The following is a 20,899-nucleotide window of genomic DNA, read 5'->3' on the forward strand; positions in this document are numbered from 1 at the left end:
GGTTTGCATGTTTGGCCTTGATTTGATGTGGGCCAGAGAGTGTGACTTTGGGGTTGCATGTTCAGATTTGGGGTTTCTGGCCTTTGAGTTTGGGTTCTGGGGTGGTATGGTCATGGGTGTGATGATTTGAGAGTGTGGGATGTGAGGTTTGCATGTTTGGCCTTGATTTGATGTGGGCCAGAGAGTGTGACTTTGGGGTGGCATGTTCAGATTTGGGGTTTCTGGCCTTTGGGTTTTGGTTCTGGGGTGGTATGGTCATGGCTGTGATGATTTGAGAGTGTGGGATGTGAGGTTTGCATGTTTGGCCTTGATTTGATGTGGGCCAGAGAGTGTGACTTTGGGGTGGCATGTTCAGATTTGGGGTTGCTTTGGTCATGGCTATGATGATTTGAGAGCTCCTCCTCCTCCTTCTCCTGCCTCACTCTGATGCCAAGACCAGCAAAGATAAGAAAAACACTTTTTTTCTTTATCCTTTAGAATGGGCCTGACCATGGGGTGGCATGTTCAGATTTGGGGTTTCTGGCCTTTGAGTTTGGGTTCTGGGGTGGTTTGGTCATGGCTGTGATGTTTTCAAAGTGTGGGCATCGATTTTTGCAAGTTTGGCCTTGATTTGATGTGGGCCAGAGAGTGTGACCTTGGGGTGGCATGTTCAGATTTGGGGTTTCTGGCCTTTGAGTTTGGGTTCTGGGGTGGTATGGTCATGGGTGTGATGATTTGAGAGTGTGGGATGTGAGGTTTGCATGTTTGGCCTTGATTTGATGTGGGCCAGAGAGTGTGACTTTGGGGTGGCATTTTCAGATTTGGGGTTTCTGGCCTTTGGGTTTGGGTTCTGGGGTGGTTTGGTCATGGCTGTGATGTTTTCAAAGTGTGGGCATCGATTTTTGCAAGTTTGGCCTTGATTTGATGTGGGCCAGAGAGTGTGACCTTGGGGTGGCATGTTCAGATTTGGGGTTTCTGGCCTTTGGGTTTGGGTTCTGGGGTGGTATGGTCATGGGTGTGATGATTTGAGAGTGTGGGCATCGATTTTTGCATGTTTGGCCTTGATTTGATGTGGGCCAGAGAGTGTGACTTTGGGGTGGCATTTTCAGATTTGGGGTTTCTGGCCTTTGAGTTTGGGTTCTGGGGTGGTTTGGTCATGGCTGTGATGTTTTCAAAGTGTGGGCATCGATTTTAGCAAGTTTGGCCTTGATTTGATGTGGGCCAGAGAGTGTGACCTTGGGGTGGCATGTTCAGATTTGGGGTTTCTGGCCTTTGGGTTTGGGTTCTGGGGTGGTATGGTCATGGGTGTGATGATTTCAAAGTGTGGGCATCGATTTTTGCATGTTTGGCCTTGATTTGATGTGGGCCAGAGAGTGTGACCATGGGGTGGCATGTTCAGATTTGGGGTTTCTGGCCTTTGAGTTTGGGTTCTGGGGTGGTTTGGTCATGGCTGTGATGTTTTCAAAGTGTGGGCATCGATTTTTGCAAGTTTGGCCTTGATTTGATGTGGGCCAGAGAGTGTGACCTTGGGGTGGCATGTTCAGATTTGGGGTTTCTGGCCTTTGAGTTTGGGTTCTGGGGTGGTATGGTCATGGGTGTGATGATTTGAGAGTGTGGGATGTGAGGTTTGCATGTTTGGCCTTGATTTGATGTGGGCCAGAGAGTGTGACTTTGGGGTTGCATGTTCAGATTTGGGGTTTCTGGCCTTTGAGTTTGGGTTCTGGGGTGGTATGGTCATGGGTGTGATGATTTGAGAGTGTGGGATGTGAGGTTTGCATGTTTGGCCTTGATTTGATGTGGGCCAGAGAGTGTGACTTTGGGGTGGCATGTTCAGATTTGGGGTTTCTGGCCTTTGGGTTTGGGTTCTGGGGTGGTATGGTCATGGGTGTGATGATTTGAGAGTGTGGGATGTGAGGTTTGCATGTTTGGCCTTGATTTGATGTGGGCCAGAGAGTGTGACCATGGGGTTGCTTTTTTAGATTTGGGGTTGCTTTGGTCATGGCTATGATGATTTGAGAGCTCCTCCTCCTCCTTCTCCTGCCTCACTCTGATGCCAAGACCAGCAAAGATAAGAAAAACACTTTTTTTTCTTTATCCTTTAGAATGGGCCTGACCATGGGGTGGCATGTTCAGATTTGGGGTTTCTGGCCTTTGGGTTTGGGTTCTGGGGTGGTATGGTCATGGGTGTGATGATTTGAGAGTGTGGGATGTGAGGTTTGCATGTTTGGCCTTGATTTGATGTGGGCCAGAGAGTGTGACCTTGGGGTGGCATGTTCAGATTTGGGGTTTCTGGCCTTTGAGTTTGGGTTCTGGGGTGGTATGGTCATGGGTGTGATGATTTGAGAGTGTGGGATGTGAGGTTTGCATGTTTGGCCTTGATTTGATGTGGGCCAGAGAGTGTGACTTTGGGGTTGCATGTTCAGATTTGGGGTTTCTGGCCTTTGAGTTTGGGTTCTGGGGTGGTATGGTCATGGGTGTGATGATTTGAGAGTGTGGGATGTGAGGTTTGCATGTTTGGCCTTGATTTGATGTGGGCCATAGAGTGTGACCATGGGGTTGCTTTTTTAGATTTGGGGTTTCTGGCCTTTGAGTTTGGGTTCTGGGGTGGTTTGGTCATGGCTGTGATGATTTGAGAGTGTGGGATGTGAGGTTTGCATGTTTGGCCTTGATTTGATGTGGGCCAGAGAGTGTGACCATGGGGTTGCTTTGGTCATGGGTGTGATGATTTGAGAGCTCCTCCTCCTCCTCCTGCCTCACTCTGAGATGCCAGAACCATCAAAGATAAGAAAAAAACTTTTTTTCTTTATCCTTTAGAAAGTTTAGAATGGACCTGCCAGTCATTGTTAAGATCCTTAGAAAGTTTAGAATGGACCTGCCAGTCATTGTTAAGATCATTAGAAAGTTTAGAATGGACCTGCCAGTCATTGTTAAGCTCTTTAGTGCCTCAGGCAACTTGTATTGTAGGGTACTTAGCTGAATAGGCCTCTATTGTGCGTTTGTTTTGACTTGCAGGTTCAGCCTGAGGTCATAGAACGCATTAGTTATTTTCAATGGAAAACGTGTTTCGGGTTACGAAATTTTCGGCTTACGAAAGGAATAGCGGAACGAATTAATTTCGTAACCCGAGGTAGCAGTGTATACTAAAAGTTGCTCACAAAAATGTAATTATGAATACTATCAGATAAAACAGAGGGCTATAGGTAAAATGTGCCCATGCCATATGTGGACCAACCATACACGGACTTGAGGTCACATGGACAGCGAGCCCTAATATGGTCAATGGGGCGAGCGCCATGCCATGTGCTGCAGGGGCACACCATGTTCAAATGAATGGGGCTTGATAATACACTCAATTTGCCTTATGTGGAGGGAGGGTTCAGAACGGATCCCCCACATAAGGCGAGGGTGGACTGTAATTGCAATTTATAAAAAAGAAGAAGAAAAGGAAGGAAGGAAAAGAAAGAGCCATAGAACTATATATCTGAGACCATTGGTTTGTAAAGCATGAGTCTACCAGGGTGCTGAATTATGGCACTCTACAGGCCAACCCTAAGGGTCAGCAGGATGCCACCTCTTTCATGGCTGGCTCCTTTTGTGCCCTGAAAAGGGCACCACAGCCATGGCAGCATGGCTGCATGGCACCCCATTCGGTGCTGTGTTATCTTGACACACCGCCAGAGGTGTGCCATGATGCCACACACCATCTGGAGGGGCACACGGCATCATGGCACCCTGGGAAAGGAGTCAGGGTGTGCATTGTCAGGACACTGCACCCCAACTCTGTCCACAGGCTGGCCTTTTGGGCTGGTCTGTATAGGGCCCAAGTCCCTTTCTTAAGGAGTTCTCTTAAAAAAAAAAAAAAAAAAAAGGATTACAAAACTGCAGCTAGCGAAGGTGACTGGTTTGAACTATATTGGAAATTTAGCTATCTCTCTGAGTATGAATATATGGGTAGCCACTAACCAGCTTCCAGCTTAACAAGTTATGGGCTCCATTTATCCAACTACAATCATGTGCAATGAGGGACAATGTCATAGTTTTGTTGTTGTTGTTGTTGTTGTTGTTGTTACCCACCCTTGAGTCCATCTCAACCCATGGCGACCCTGTAGATGAGACATCTCCAAGACTCCCTATGCTGCACTGCTCTTCTCACGTCCTGCAAATTCATATCAGTGACCTTCTTAATAAAGTCCATCCATCTACCATGTGACCTTCCTCTCTTTCTGCTTCCCTCTACCTTTCCTAGCACTATTATTTTTTCCCCAATAATTAACCTTTTATTATTATTAACCTTTATTTATGAAGCGCTGCAAATTTACATAATGTGGCCAAAACATGACAGCCTCAGTCTTGTCATCCTGGCTTCTAGAGAGATTTCTGGTTTGATGTGCTCTAGGACCTATTTTTTTTTTACTTCTTGGCTGTCCATGGTAACCTCAGCAATCTTCTCCAGCACCACATCTCGAATGAATTAATTTCCCTCCTATCTGCTTTCTTAACTGTTTAGCTATCACATCCATACATGGTAATAGGGAATACAATGGCTTATATGATTTACATTTTAGGATATTTTCTCATTTTCTCATAGCTACCCTCTCCATTCTTAGTCTTCTTATGGTTTCTTGACTGTAGTCCCCACTCTGATCAATATTTGACCCAGGTATGAAAATTCTTTTACTATTTCTATTTCCACAATGTCTAGGTTGGATCTTTGTAAATTTTCTGTGGTCATTATTTTTGTTTTCTTTATGTTCAACAATAAGTCTGCCTTTACACTTTCCTCCTTGATCTTCCTTAATAGTTGTTTCAAGTCTGTGATGTTTTCGGCTAGTAGTATGGTGTCGTCTGCGTATCTTAGACTGTTGATATTTCTTCCTCCTATTTTCACTCATCCTTCTTCTGTGTCAAATCCTGCTTTTCTTATAATATGTTCTGCATACAAGTTGAACAGACAAGGTGAGAGGATGCAGCCTTGTCTGGCCCCTTTGCCAATTGAGAATCATTCTGTTTCTCCGTGTTCTGTTCTGACAGTGGCCTCCTGTCCTGAGTAAAGATTCTTCATTAGGATTATCAGATGTGTTGGCACTCCCATGACTTTAAGGGCGTTCCATAGTCTTTCATAATCTACGTAGTCAAAGGCCTTGCTATAGTCTATAAAGCATGTGCTGATCTTCCTTTGGAATTCTTTGGTGCACTCCATTAGCCATCATATGTTTGCAATGTGGTCCCTAATGCCTCTTCCTTTCTTGAATCTTGCTTGCACCTCTGGGAGTTCTCTCTCCATGTATAGTTGGAGTCTATGTTGCAGAATTTTGAGTATGATTTTGCTTCCATGAGAGAATAGAGCTATGGTCCTATAGTTGCTGCAGTCTTTTGTATCTCCTATTTTGTGGATGGGGATGTGGCTTAATGTCATAGCTTAGTGACCATATTATCTAAGAGCATGACCTGACAGAAAGGGAGATGCACAAGGACTAAGTAGAGTGCCATGTGTTAATGGAAATCAATAGAGCAATCAGTGCCTGCATTATAGATGAAAAACCTCAAATGGTCTGTACTCACTAGCAGATTAAATCAAACAGAACCACGCCTGAAGGCATTCCTGCAGACCGGCCTTAAAGACCGGGTTGGGGGCAGAGCCGAGGCGTAGTGTCCATATGACGCATGCCCCGGCTCTGCCCCTATAATAATAATAATAAAAATTTTATTTATATACCGCCCTTCTATGAACCAGGGCAGTGTACAACATAAAATCATATACAATGCATACAATAAAAACAGCAAATACATTAAAAGCATATACATTAAAAACATTCTAGCTAGCATGTCACTGCTGACATAGAGGGGGGGAAGAGACTGATTAAAGCCTGTGTCAGGGAATGCTTGTGTGAACAAGAGAGTCTTCAGCTCCTTCTTGAACTGGACCAGGGAGGTGGCCGAGCGGAGCTCAATGGGCAGAGAGTTCCAGAGGGTCGGGGCCGAGATGGTAAAAGTCCTCCTTGATGTGGAGGCTAATCTGGCCCCTGGAACCCTCAATAGCTGTTGCCCAGATGTTCTGAGAGTATGGGGCGGATTGTATGGGGAGAGGCGGTCCTCAAGGTATCCTGGGCCCAAGCCATTTAGGGCTTTATAGGTGATAACCAACACCTTGTATTGTGCCCGGAAGCGAATAGGCAGCCAGTGCAGATCTTTGAGCACTGGTGTTATATGACTGGCTCTGGATATACCAGTAACCAGTCTGGCTGCCACATTCTGCACTAGTTGTAGCTTCCGGGTGTGGTACAAGGGTTGCCCCATGTAGAGCGCATTGCAGAAATCCAAACGAGAGGTTACCAGAGCATGTACTACTGTTTCAAGGTCCCTCCGGCCCAGGTAGGGACGCAGCTGGCGAATCAGCCGAAGCTGATAACAGGCGCTCCTGACTGTCGCATCCACCTGAGATGTAAGGTGGAGCGACGAATCAAGGAGCACCCCCAGACTGCACACGGAGTCCTTCACAGGAAGCGTGATCCCATTCAGGACAGGTGGAACCACCACCATTCCCGGGCCGGGGGAACCTATCACGAGTACCTCCGTTTTCTCTGGATTCAGACTGAGTCGGTTTTCCCTCATCCAGCCCATTACTGACTCCAGACAGGCCACGAGAGGAGAGACACCATCCCCAGTCACTGCATCAGTCGGAGACATAGAGAAGACTATTTGGGTGTCATCAGCGTACTGATAACCCTGCGCCCCATGTCTCTGGATGATCTCTCCCAGCAGTTTCATGTAAATGTTGAAAAGCATGGGAGACAGAATGGCTCCTTGAGGGACCCCAGATGTAAGGGCCCTCTTATCGGAGCACACGTCTCCCAGCTGCACCATCTGGAACCTCCCTGAGAGGTAGGATCGGAACCACTGGAGCGCAGTGCCACCGATCCCCACCTCTACCAGGCGCTCCAGAAGGATACCATGGTCTATGGTATCGAAAGCCGCTGAGATGTCCAAGAGCACCAACAGGGACACGCTTCCCCTGTCGATGCCCAGATGGAGATCATAGACCAAGGCGACCATGGCCGTCTCAACCCCGTAGCCCGCCCGAAAGCCAGTTTGAAATGGGTCCAGATAATCAGTTTCATCCAAGATCGATTGAAGCTGGATTGCAACCGCCCTCTCGATCACCTTCCCCAGAAATGGCAATAGCGAAACTGGCCGATAATTATTATGCATCAGGGGGTCGAGGGAGGGCTTTTTAAGCAGCGGTTTTACAATGGCCAATTTTAAACTGGATGGAAATTGCCCGTCCCTCAAAGATGTATTTATGATCCGGTGTAACAGTGAAGTTACCACCGGTCCCCCCTGAGCCGCTAGCCATGAGGGACAGGGATCGAGAGAACAGGTTGTCTTCCGAACACTTCCAAGGATCTTGTCCACATCATCGGTACTAACCGACTCAAACTGATCCAGTTTAATGGAGTCCACGGAGGCTCTGGATGCCTCTACTCTAGATTCTGCCCTAATGCCGGCGTTAAGACCCTCGCTTATCCGAGAGGTTTTATCTGCGAAGAAGTTGTTAAATTGGTCACAGCAGGCCTTTGAAGGTTCAAGGATCTGGTTCAGGGCAGGAGGGAGCTGAGTTAGCTCCCTGACTACCCTGAACAACTCTGCTGGACGTGACTCCGCGGACGTGACGCGAGCACCATAGAACGAGTTCTTAGCTGCTCGTATCACCTCTCCATAGTCCTCCAAAAGGCGGTCTAGGAGAGCCTTGTCGGCTAAGCGTAGGTGTTTCCGCCAGCGGTGCTCTAGCCGTCGCAGGACCCGCTTCCTTGCCCGGAGGTCTTCCATATACCAGGGCTTTCGTTTGGAAGCAGGCCTGAGAGGGCGCTTGGGAGCGATCCTGTGTATAGCCCTAGAGAGACCGGTATCCCAGATACCAGTCAGGGCATCAACAGAGTCGCCGTCATTTCCAACCATGTGCCCCTCTAAGGCTTCCTGGAACCTTTTGGGTTCCATCAACCTTCGAGGGTGGACCATTCTAATAGGTCCACCACCCCCGGGGGAGATCTGGGTAGAAGCCTTGATTTTTGCCTCCACCAGGAAGTGATCCATCCATGACAGGGCGGAAATGTTAGTTATTACCACCCACGGATTTTCCACATCCGTACAAAAGACCAAATCAAGTGTATTACCCGCAAAATGCGTCGGACCCGAGACCAATTGGGACAGGCCCATGGCCGCCATGGTATCCATGAATTCCCGAGCTGCACCGGATGGAATATAGTTGGCCGCGAAGGGGATGTTGAAGTCGCCCAGGACAAGTAGCCTGGGTGTTTCCAGCATCAGCTCCGCGACCAGCTGTGTCAGCTCGTTAAGGGAGTCTGTTAGCGCACGGGGTGGCCGATACACCAACAAAATCCCTAGACTGTCCCTGGCCTTCAGGGTCAAGTAAATACACTCGATAAAGGAAGTTTGACAGATGTGGTTCCTGGTGAGAGACAAGGTGTTCTTATGTACCAAGGCAACACCCCCCCCGCCCACCTAACCTGGACTGGTCCTTCACTGAAAACCCAGCAGGGAGGGCCTGCGCCCACACAGCATCCCCCTCAGGCCCAAGCCAGGTTTCAGTAATGCAAGCCAGGTCACAATTGCTATCAGCTAGCAAATCGTGGATGATGTGGGACTTGTTATTAATAGACCTGGCATTGCACAGGAGCAGAGACAGGGTTTGTGGCACAGTTGGAATGACCCTCAGGTCCTCTTGGTTAGGAGGGTGACAGTAAGGAGAGATAGATATTAGGGTGGTGTGATGCAGCATGCCACACCATAAGGCATGTAGCCTCACAGAATTCCTCTGACACTGTGTCCACACAATGCAGCACCTAAGGAGCACCATAAAGCTGAGGTGCTGCAGCTATCATGCGCTTTCTAGGGAACAAGAAGGAGCTGTTTTTTTGCAGCTCATTTTCATGTCTGGAAAGGCCAGATTGGGGACACAGCATGTGGTTGCCATGACCCTGATCTGGCTGTAAAAGTGGTGGCCGGAGGCCATCCCTTCAGGGATGTCTGCACAACCCCTTTGTCAGCTTTTCAGAAAGCCATTAAGGAGCTTTCTTATCAATCCTATACAGAGAATTGTACAACTAAAAGTGGAGATTCAGCAACTAAAAAGGTCCTTATCCTTACAAGCATCCTTTTTGTACTTCAGGAGGAACAATTGTGTGCAGATTAAGGCTTTTCTGGATAAGTGTAAAAACAAAGGAAATAAGTGGAAGGGGGAATCTTGTAATACCTTTAATAATAACCAGTTTCTTTGCAGTGCTTTGACCTACAGCCTTTCCACAATTTATTATGTTATAACCTGGAAATGAAATAGATTTAATTGACCATGTTATCACTATACATCCACAGGATACTCAATTTTGTGATGGTACAAAATATTTTTTGATTGTATCACAAAAAGCAAGCAAAAGCTAAATCATGATTGATGGTTGTGTGAGTATGAGTTAAGTATGAACTTCTGGTATAAATGGAGTTGCATCACCCTGTGGGTAGCACTAGAGCAAAGTGTGATACATAAAGGGCAATTGTTCTGATGGCCAGAATCCCTTAAAACCTAGTCAGTCTAGCATGCACAAACTAATACAGAGATCTCTTAGCCTTTTAGGCTACTGATTGTCTCCAATGTGTGAAAGCAATATTCATTTTGCTTTCCAGAAAGTTGTTTTTCTTGACGACAGGGGCTTTATATAATATACACAGTTCTGCTGGAAACTCTTATAAATATATGTATCAAAAAAGGATTATGTGGTAGAAAATATGACATAGCCTTTTATAGCAGAAATAGTGATAAAATCTGTATTCTCTCTTTCACCAAACAAACAGACACAGAAATAATATAGAAGAATATATCATTCTTTGTGTGAGATAAAACCACCATAAATCCATTCAAACAGAATGGCAGGGCAAAAGTAGGTTGCAATGGTACAAATTTGGTTACCCCAGTTCTTTCGTTTTAAGGGACAGAGATAGAATGTGTAGAAAACATCAGCCATCCAGCTGCAGTAATATGTATTTCCACATTTAGAAATCTGAACAAACGCTGAACATTCATAACAAAGGATTACAAGAAGATTGGATATTCTTAGTTTCAGGAAAACCATGAGATATTTTGTGAACTGACATAGACATAGGTTCCATATGGAGATCATATTTCCAATCCTCCAAGTTTTGGTTTAAAAGACTTGGGACAAGCAATGACCTCAGGTATACTTTTTCCTCTCTCCTCTTTTCTCTTCCCTTCTCTCTTCTGTTTTATTATAATACTTGTTGGTATTCTATAATGTCCAAATCTGTGTTTGAAGCAACTCCTACAAACTAGGATAGCAAAGCATAGTTTAATTTCTTGTACTGATTTGGAAAACCAGCTTTTAATCCAACTGTTAGTCCCAACTATAGCAGACTCATTGAATCAAAAGGAGCATGGCAAATCAACCCTTATGTAACTTCAATTTATACAGTGGGTTTACTTTAGATAGGATGAGACAAAGAATTAGGCCTTGGAAGTCACATGCACACTGCAGAAGACTAATGAACCATGCATTGAATGACTCATCCAATATCTTTGTAGAATTAAACTGATCATCTGCAAAAATAATGTTGTTGTTTTTTCTGTCTCACAGCATGTAATAAAACATTATTTGAAATAATTAGAGCAAAGAATAAGGTTGTTTACAGCAGTGATAGAAAAGAAATAAAAACCCATCTTGCAGTTGTTTATTCACATGTAAATCCAAATGGAATGGAACAGAATAGAAATGGGCCTAGCTTACCTCCCAGGTAATCAGCAACATGTCTAAACCATACCTGTAGCAAAGATATAACTCTCACCACTAGTCAGCTTGCCATGCAGTTATCTGCAGGACTATAGGGCTCTACAGACCACCCCAATAGAGCGGCATCCCACTTCCCCTTTCAGCGCTGTACTGGGGCTACAGCAACCTCATACCATGGCCCCAATCCAGTGCTTTGCCAGCTCTAAACGAAACAACAAAATGCCACTCCTTTTAGAGCCAGCAAAAAGCTGTACTTGCCACCACCATGGCAGCTTTTCAATGATTCTTTGGCACAGCACATCTATATGCTGTGCCAAAGAAACAGTGTGATGCCACCCACTGTCCAGTTGGGCATGCAGTGTGATGCCGGCATCAAGGAGGAGAAGAGATGACCAGTGTGCGGTCACCATCCCCCCACTCCAGCCTGATGCCATCATTTTGTGCCAGTCTGTACAGCTCCTATGTTGCATCTCAGGTTTTCTCCTTTCTCTAGGAATCTGAACAACCCAGCATCTGAGGCTTGCTTAGGGAATTTCAGGCCCAGCCCACTTAGCCTAAGGTCAAAAAAGCAGAAGAGACATTTTTGCAAGAAATGACTTGCATCTATGTATAAAACAAACAGTGACCCATTCACATTAAAGCCAACAGCCACCGCATCTACAAAAGGCCCTTGATTCATTTCCTAACTCTTCTACTTTATCAGCAACACAGAGTAAGAATTCATCATTCTACTATTCAATTTATGAGAAATACCTCATTGGGGTCAGTGAGTAATTTCCTCTAAAAACAAACCACACCTTCCTTCCTCAGACTTATACCCCACCTCTCTCCCAAAAATAGTACTTGGTGTGCTGGTAATATTAAATGTGGTATGAATATCAAAATTAAAACAAAGACAATGTAAACTTAAAGAATTTAGTTAAAACAAAGAGAAGATTAAACCATTATTAAAAATGCATCATTAAAAAAGAAAACCCTGTATTCACCTAGTTAATGGGACCTTCCACATCAACCTTTTTTATTTGGGTAATTTTGCTTAAGACAATTTCAGGGCAGGAGAGAGTTAAAATATTTTCACTTCCTGTAACCCCAGTAATTGTTGATGCTATTTGTATTTTTTAAAAAAAGAACTTCAAAAAATACAGAACATTACATTCAAAGCCACATTTAACATTCCGTCCAGTTTCGATCTCAAAGTAAGGAACAGTGGAGTGGATAGACCAGGCAGTTGCAAATGTTCGTGTTTGTGAGTAATAATTAAAGCAATTTTTCAAGTTGCTTGCAAAAACAGCCTAATTCTCTAAACAATGTATTGAGCAATTAACACAATAAAGAAAACAGCAGAGCTTTTTGTGTACGTCTGAAAATAATAGGGCAAGCTTGACAGTAGTTCACATGAAATATACAGCTGAGCTAAAGTTCTGCATATAAAGAAATAAAACTATAAAAACCATAAACATGACCTCATTAAGTCCTATAGTTACAGTTTGCTTGGTAACAGCATAACAGAATGAATAGTACTTTATGCTTCTGATGCATTGGTTATTCTTGTTATTATTAATGATTTCACACTCATCAGTTCCAGAACAAGAAGTCCTAAAAACCTTCTATGCTAATGTTAAATGTCTTTTCTTGGAAATATCTTTGACATACATATATATAATATGCTTTCCAAAAAGGTGTGTGGGGTGGGAGTGTTATAGTAGTGAATTAACAAGTTCAGCCAACTGCTTCAGCCATAGGATACTTTTTTTCTCCCAAGGCTGAGAGTATGTAACTCACTCAGGTTTATCCAGTGAGTCTCCATGGCTGATAGGGGAACTGAACTCTAATCTCCAGAATCATAGTCCAATGCTCAAACCACTAAACTACACCTTCTGTATCTGATATTTATTGGCAGTCTCCCACCCAAGTACTAACTAAGGTTAATCTTGATTAACTTCCAAGAACAGGTGAGGTCTAGTGTCTTTAGGGTATTTAGGCTACAAAAATATCACAGAACTGGTAAGCTTTCAAATTTCCTGTAACCTTACTTTAGATTGCATGGTACGAAGTACAGAGGAGAGTGGAAGAAACAAAGGCGGGTTACAGACAGCCATTTGGGACGTCCTTAGGACGTCCCAGTTTAAAAAAGGGGTGTCTCTTCTAGACGCCCCTACTCCTGTTACGGACTCTGTCTGTAACAAATGGCGGCGGCCGTTCCACACGGCCGCCGCCATTTTGATGTCATGGACGCCTAGCGTCCAGACGTGTCACGGCGGAAGTGACGCCACGAAAGCACGCCTTGTGCTTTGTGGTGCCACTTCTGGGGCCCAGGAATGAGCGCAATTTCCGCTCTCCTTCCTCGGAGTGTCCGGGAGCCCCGCTGTTTAGAAGCTGCAGCTCCTGGATGCTGCAAGCGGTGGCGGAAGCAGACCGCCGCAATCCGGTGATCTGTAACATGCCAAAGATTGCAGAAATCTGACTATATGCAGTGTTCTGAAAGTGCGTCTAACTTCTAAGGTGGAGATTGTAGAGCTTCAGTCTTTGCATAACTCTCTTCCATGTAGACAATACAAGGCAAAACAAAATTAATACTAGCTATAATATGGGATTAGACCATTGCCTTGGATGAAGCACACTTATTCCTGAGCTGATTTATAACAGTGCCTCAGGGTAATATAGGTATTACAAAGATTCAGTGATGCATTATTTAAAAAAAGAAGAAGCAGGAATTGAAACCAAATTGTTAATTTTACCTTGTGGGTGGAATTCTGTATTCACTATGGGCGTATCATCCTCTTCTGGGGGCATATAAATCCCCAGTTGTTTTAATTCCAGTTGGCTAACTGGGATTCCCAACAAACAGAAAAAAGCATAGCATGAGATTCTATGCATATTTGAATAGGAATAATCCAGAAATCAGGAAAAGCACAAAACAGAATGCTTTCTAGGGCAGAAATGTATTCAGAAGCTGTCAGGACAAAACCATCTCTCTCTGACAGTTCTTAATGTTACCATCTTCAGGTTTACATCTCATTTTGGGGTTATCTGGAAATGAATTCTCTGGGTAACTCATCAATCTGAAGATAGCCTACCAGCATACCCAAGTTTTCATGACATTTTTTCTTACTCCACATCACAGCAAACACAATGCTTGTCAGTGGAAATACTAGTATGCCTTAAGCTGCAAGTGCATTGAGTGATAAGTCTCCAAGTGATAAGATAATCTGTGACAAGCATGTATAAGTGAATACAGCTTTACTCTTAGGCTATACATTTTGCTCACCATAGTAATTGCATGGAAACTTCTCTTTGCTATAGTGTATCAGAATAATCATCATATGATGCAGCCAATGATGTGACACCTGAGTAGGAAAATACATAGAGAACATATCGGCAACACAGAAGTCAATAAAACAAAAGTAGGCACTACATTAGCAAACTCTTGAGGAAATCCAATATTGAACAAAATCTTTCTTCTATGAAAGCAAATTGCTTGCATCTTAACTTTCCTATCATGAATGGAACATGTCATATTCACCGAGTAAGTTTTCCTGCTTTCACTTTCCATTTACAACTCTACCCACTTCTGCAAAATAAATAAATAAATTGTGAGTTGAGAAAAAGGTAGAAATATTCTGTAATATTATGCAAGAGGAGGTTCTGCAGAATTAATGGGAATTGAGAAAATCAAGAAACAATTGAGAATCAAAGCCAGAACACACACTCTAGTTTTTATAATACATATTAGATAAGGTCTAGACTAATATAACATTAAAATGGGGAAATAAAAGGTGCAAATATTTTGATACACCTGACTTTATGTGGATGTGTGAGGGGATGGCTGTGTGTGGATGTAAATAATCATGTGTCAGTACTGATTAACTGACATGGAAACTAGAGTTTGGTATCATCAGCAAAAAGACCAATTTTAGTGAACATTTATAATTTTATTACAGAGCTACATATATTGAAGAGACAAAGAATAGGGTCTGCTCCAAGGACTACATAACTAAGCAAAAAAAGAGGAAAATGTACTTGGGAGGAAGTGAATTCAAACACAATAATATAACTCTGTTCATGAGAAAACAGCAGTTTGGACAAGTCATAGGGGAGCAAACCAGGAAACCCCATATAGCTGACTTTGGCTTGATTGACCCTGTATGCACATAGGCCCGGTACACACCGCCAAAATGTGACATCCTGGCAGTGAGAGTAGGCCTTGTGACTGCAAACCAATTGCACAGTCCCGAGCCCTATTACGTGCGGGCGGTGGAGTAATGACGGCATCCTGTCCACACAGGTGCCACCATCTTTACGTAACAGGCATATAGCATCCGCATGTCGCCGAGCATCCATTACATCATGAATGCATCACTGGTGCACTGGTGACGTAACCAGGGCACCAGGAAAAGAACCCAGAAAAAACGGATTCTTTTAACTCCGGATTGATGTCGCATGGTCTAGCACACATGGATTGGTTTTTCTACACCATGGGTAGAACAATGTTCAGTCTTCTATTCTTCCTAAACTGTGACACCTACCATCTAACATCATTGGCTATGCTAGTTAGTGGAGATGAAGGTTTTAATCTGACAACATCCCTAACACACACACACACACACACACACACACATTGTATGTAATAGTCCCCTCTAGTGGACAAAGTTTTTTTGTTGTTATAAACAAGGGCAGGATTTTTTTAACAAGTGGAGCGGAAAACAATCCTTTTTTTAAAATGATTCTGGGTGGAATTCACTTTGGGACATATTTACATGTAAACCACACTAGGAATGTTTGGCTAAAAATGTCACCATTGTGTAATGAAGGTATTCTGATGATATTAACAGAAGTGGAGTTGTGCAGACAGCATGTTCATCTATCACTTGTCTTAGCAAGGTGCACATTGTGCCTTATTATGCATCTTGTATTGTGTATTGTGAAATGGCACCCAATAACTGCCATGTGTTGTACAATTTTACCATTCTGCTTGGGGTTTGCATAGATTTACTGTGGCAACAACAAAAAGGGAAGAATGACAGACCTGTTCCACAAGATCCGAAAAATCAAAGGAAAGTTCAAAGCCTTTGACTGCATAGATCATAGAAGGCTATGGAACTTCCTTAAAGACATGGGAATGCCAACACATCTGATAGTCCTTATGAGAAATCTGTACTCCTATCATAACAGAACATGGAGAAACAAAATCGTTCCCAATTGGCAAAGGAGTCAGACAAGGCTACATTCTATCACCCTATCTCTTCAATTTATATGCAGAACATATTGTAAAGAAAGCAGGCTTGGACATGGAAGAAGGAGGAGTGAAAATAGGAGGAAGAAATATCAATAATATGAGACATGCTGATGACACCACCATAATACTAGCAGAAAACCTCACAGACCTGGAACAACTATTAAGTAAGATCAAAGAAAAAAGTGCAAAGGCAGGTTTACTGTTAGACATAAAGAAAACAAAAATAATGATCAAAGAGAACTTAACACACATTCAAACTAGACCATGAGGAAATATAAATAGTAAAAGAATTCTCATATCTGTGATCAAACATTGATCAGAATGGTGACTGCAGCCAGGAAATCAGAAGAAGATTAAGAATGGAGAATGGCTATGAAAGAACTAGAAAAGATCCAAAAATGCAAAGACATATAACTCAGTGCAAAAGTCAGAATCATACAAGCCATTGTATTCCCTATTACCATGTATGGATGTGAGACCTAAACAGTTAAGAAAGAAGATAGGAGGAATATCAACGTACTTGAGATGTGGCTCTGGAGAAGAGTGCTGAGGATTCCATGGCCAGCCAGAAAGACAAACAAATGGGTACTAGTACAGACCAAGCCAGAAACATCCCTAGAAGCCAAGATGACAAAACATAGACCGTCATACTTTGGACACATCATGAGAAGGCATGAATCATTTGTAAAAAAACAAGAATGTTGGGAAAGGCAGAAGGAAGTAGAAAAACAGGAAGGCCACATGCTAAATGGATGGACTTTATTAAAGAGGCTATGAATATGACTCTATAAATATGAGTTTGCAGGAGTTTGCAGGGGGGCTGGAGATGTCTCATCAGCAGAGTTCCCAGGGATCAAAATCAATAGGAAGGCAGTTAACAACAATACACTGTGGCATATGTACACATGTGGGTCTTTATGCCACATCAGTGTTGGCTGAGCCCTCTGTCTTTCCCCTTTGTGACACCTTCCATGCTGTTCTTGAGGGACCTCTGGGTCAGATTATTTTATGGGTGAAGGAAATATAAGAAGAGATAAACAATGAAAAGTTGTTGTCTTCCTCCAGCAAAATAATCTGTTGTATCAAAAACTCATCCTTAACATAAAGGCAGTTTACATTAAATTGTGTATTTTAGGGGCTATACAGACCACCCCTTTGGGGTGGTCTGCAGCCTCCCCTTTTTGCCCTGGATCAGGGCCATGGCAACTGCATGGCATGGTCCCGATCCGACATTCAGAGGACCCAAAAAGGAGCAGAAAATGCAACTCCTTCCTGTGCTCTAAAGGGCGCCATATCCACCAGAGTGCTGTCATCATGGTATGCGTGTGTAAGCAGGCGTGTGCCAAAATGGTTCCATAGGGGCAGGGTCACAGCATCAAGCATGCAGACACTCCACAGGCCAGTCTGTAGAGGCTCATAGTGAATGTGTGTGAATGCAGGCATGCATCTGTGCATGATATTATGAATATGTACCTTTGTTATATTCATATTATATGTGCTAACAACACACTGCCCTCTGTCCTTGAAGACTACAACCAGCATGCCAAATAGCAACATCGCAGTAGCTTCATAACTGGTCTGAACAGTCTTTGCAAACTAAAAAAGATTTTGACAATAACATGATTGTCCTGGCATTCAGCAAAATCTGTTGCTAGGAAAACTCATCAAATGTGACCATAAAAAGCAAGAACAAACACCTTTTTCTTTTTCTTTATTCTTGTCTTTTTAGTATAGTCATCTTAAACAGCATTGTTTTTAACCATATGTCCCTCCACACACATACTTAGGCCTTCAAAAATTGTGAATTGACATATCTTTTCAATTAATAAGCAAAGAGATGCTCCAAATTATATGGGACAGTGTGTACAAATAATGTTTGTTGTCTCCTTAAGTATACTAACTTTTCTGTACAATGCCATTTACAAAAAGGAAGGATAGCTATCTTTAAAATACATGATGCAGTTATGCTATTTTCTGGGAACACTTCAGTACATTTGTTTGATACCGATTTGTAAGGAGACAGACAAATGTTAAGCTGCATTTCCAAATAGGTTATATTATACTGAAAAAGATATATGTATCAATTTTTTTCTTGGATCTTTTCATTCCAATAGTATGTAAATATATTTAGGCAGTCTTATGTATGTATGTACAACCCAGTATGGTATAATGGTTTGAGTACTGGACTATGACACTAGCGAAGAGAGTTTGAATCCCCACTTGGCCATGAAAACCCACCGGGTGACACTGGATAAGTCATGCTCTCTCAGCCCCAAAGGATAGCAATGGTAAACTCCTCTGAACAAATTTGCCTTGAAAACCCTGTGGTTGGGGACCAGCATATATAGGAAACAACTTGAAGACAAACAACACAAAACATGTATGTATGTATATATACATTAAACTATTATCCTTTCTCTTTTCATTTTCATTTTCATTGCTTATATTCTGAAAAGAGAGAGACAGATGACGATGATGATGATGAGGAGGAGGAGGAGGATGCATCCATTCTCTTTTTTAATGTCTAATGAAATAAACTCCTGTGACAGCTCCATTTCTTCTGAAAGGGTGTAAAATCATGTTTATTGTTATTGTTGTTTTTAAACAAACCCTGAGTGTGTTTCTGTGTCTGTTTTGTCACTCAATATGTGTTATAGGAGGGTAACAGAGAGGGGTGGGGAATTGGAGATAATGGATTTTGAAACGTTCCCGACATCTGTCATCAACATATAACAGAGAAGGTGCTCAAATTTTGCATCTTTTTATTCATTACCAGTATCAGTAAAATGTTCTGCAGCAATACATCAAGAAAAAGGAAAAAGAAGAAAATAAAATAAAAGAAACCAGCTTAAGTGGAAACCCCAAGTTGGATCAGGTTCATTTGGGTCATGTGCAAAATGTCTGGCTGAGACTGCAGGGCAAACCAAGCCTATCATACACTTAAATTAGGGGTGGGCAAAGAACATCCATTGTCCTCTTGGATCCTGTCCCAAGAGAATGGCAGGATATAAATAAAATAAAGTAACTGCTCTTTTTGAATAACTTCTTCTCACGCCATCACTGTCCCCTGCACTGACTTTTTTCCCTGAAACCCCAGAAGACACATGTAATGTTTAAACAGATAACAGGTTTCCCCTGCACTATTTAACATCCCAGAGATACTATTTCTTCAAGTTATTCTCTTCCACACACTCAGTTTGGAGGCTCACACTCCAGTGACTCAGAGAACACTGTGGGGCAGAAATAAAATTGGCTCCTGCACCTGTTGAAAATGCCCTTACCTGCTTTAAATCCATCTTCAAAACAAGACACAGATGGTGACTCTACCATCAATTTTCACAGCAGTCTCCACAGCTCCTCCAGGTGATATGAGAGGTGTTGAGGTAAAGGAACTAAAGGGTTCAGCATATGGATAGCTGCTGAAATACCTGAAAGCTGCCATCACCTGGAGGAGCTGGAGAAGAGACTGCTGTAAAAAAATGAAAGTGGGATTGGTGCCCCATGTTAACAGAGCCATCAGTCATACCAACTCTAAGCCCCGGGAACCTGCAAGGGGACAAGGGAAACAGTTTTCCTTCATGGAGGAGTCCTAAGGCACATACTCATCTTCCTTTCTGATTTTAAAAAATAACTAGGCCTTGTAGAACCCAGAACATAAAGACAAAATATGTACCTATAATGCTATAATTTTTTTAAGAACCAAGTCTGCTCCCATCTCTCTGTGTTTTCAATTAGTGAATGAAATAATAGCAATGATTGACATAGTGCTTCCAAAAGAAGGCAGGAGTAGTCCAGAGAATGGACTTCTTAGTTCTTTTTCAAGCCATTGTTTTATGCTGTTCCATAGAAACTTTTTTTAAAAATCCTGTATTTCAGTATATCCAAAGCTGGGTAGGAATATGTCTGCCTTAGAATATAAAGTAGCAAGAAAACACTAGTTGATGATATGCCTAATTCAGATGTTATTTCATTAAAGTAACTGAAAAAAATATTCCACCCAGCCTTTTTTTTTTTTTTTTTAAAGTTTATTGATTAAAAAGCTCAAATACACACATATACTTTCCCATACAATATATTACATGGAATACAATCCCATTCATACTTCTTTCTTCTTTCTTCTTTCTTCTTTTCGTTCTTCTTCTATCTTTCTTCCATTTCTCTTTCATCCTCCATGACTTCCTACCTACCATCCCAAATCTAAGTAGAATATTGACTATCCAATACAACTATCTAATCTTTGTACTATAATCTAAAGAATCATAATATATAATATATATCCGATTATCATCCTGTTAGATCCTCTTGTTAGAGGCCAGCATCCATCTAGCACCTATTCCATAGATTTACCACTGCTACTTTCCCCCACAACCCTTCAAAATATGTTATAACCCTTTTCCATTCTGTTAGTGCACTTTCATCGTACTCATTTCTAATCATCTTTGTTAAGATATCCATTGACATACCATCATATAGCCTCAGTAACCAATCTTCCCTTGTTGGAATTTGCTTTTCTTTCCATTTCTGTGCCAAACAAATTCTTGCTAACGATATCATGTAAAATAAGACTTTCTCGTCCTCCTTCTTTATGTCCTTATTCATCAGACCCAAAAGGTATAATTCAGGATTCAAGGTAAAATTCGTACATAAAATAGAGTTAACTGTGTTATTAATCATTCTCCAAAAATCTTTTACTAATCTACAGCCCCACCAGCAGTGGAAAAAAGTGCCTTTTTCTTTTTGGCATTTCCAACATAAATCTTTTTTTGTCTTATATATTTTGGCTATTTTATATGGGGAAAGGTACCAAAAATAAAACATTTTGTAAAAATTTTCTCTTATGTTTTGGGCGACCGTCAGTCTGTTTACATCT

At 42.4% G+C, this 20,899-nt stretch overlaps 1 protein-coding gene across 1 annotated transcript in view; it reads right to left on the reverse strand.

The window, feature by feature from the left end:
- LOC149319086 (uncharacterized) overlaps window positions 1-20,899 on the reverse strand; it is a 59,840-nt gene that overhangs the window by 31,532 nt on the left and 7,409 nt on the right. The window contains exons 2-4 of the mRNA XM_089507960.1: window positions 16,550-16,644; window positions 14,062-14,140; window positions 13,532-13,621 (exon numbers count right to left, since the gene is read on the reverse strand). Of these exons, the coding sequence (XP_089364086.1) occupies window positions 13,532-13,621; window positions 14,062-14,140; window positions 16,550-16,642 (262 nt within the window). The 5' untranslated portion in view covers window positions 16,643-16,644. The remainder of the gene's footprint in view (window positions 1-13,531; window positions 13,622-14,061; window positions 14,141-16,549; window positions 16,645-20,899) is intronic.

The sequence above is a fragment of the Sceloporus occidentalis genome, unplaced genomic scaffold (assembly GCF_023333645.1).
Source record: "Sceloporus occidentalis isolate IW3139 unplaced genomic scaffold, rSceOcc1.0.p SCAF_2, whole genome shotgun sequence".
Taxonomy (NCBI): domain Eukaryota; kingdom Metazoa; phylum Chordata; class Lepidosauria; order Squamata; family Phrynosomatidae; genus Sceloporus; species Sceloporus occidentalis.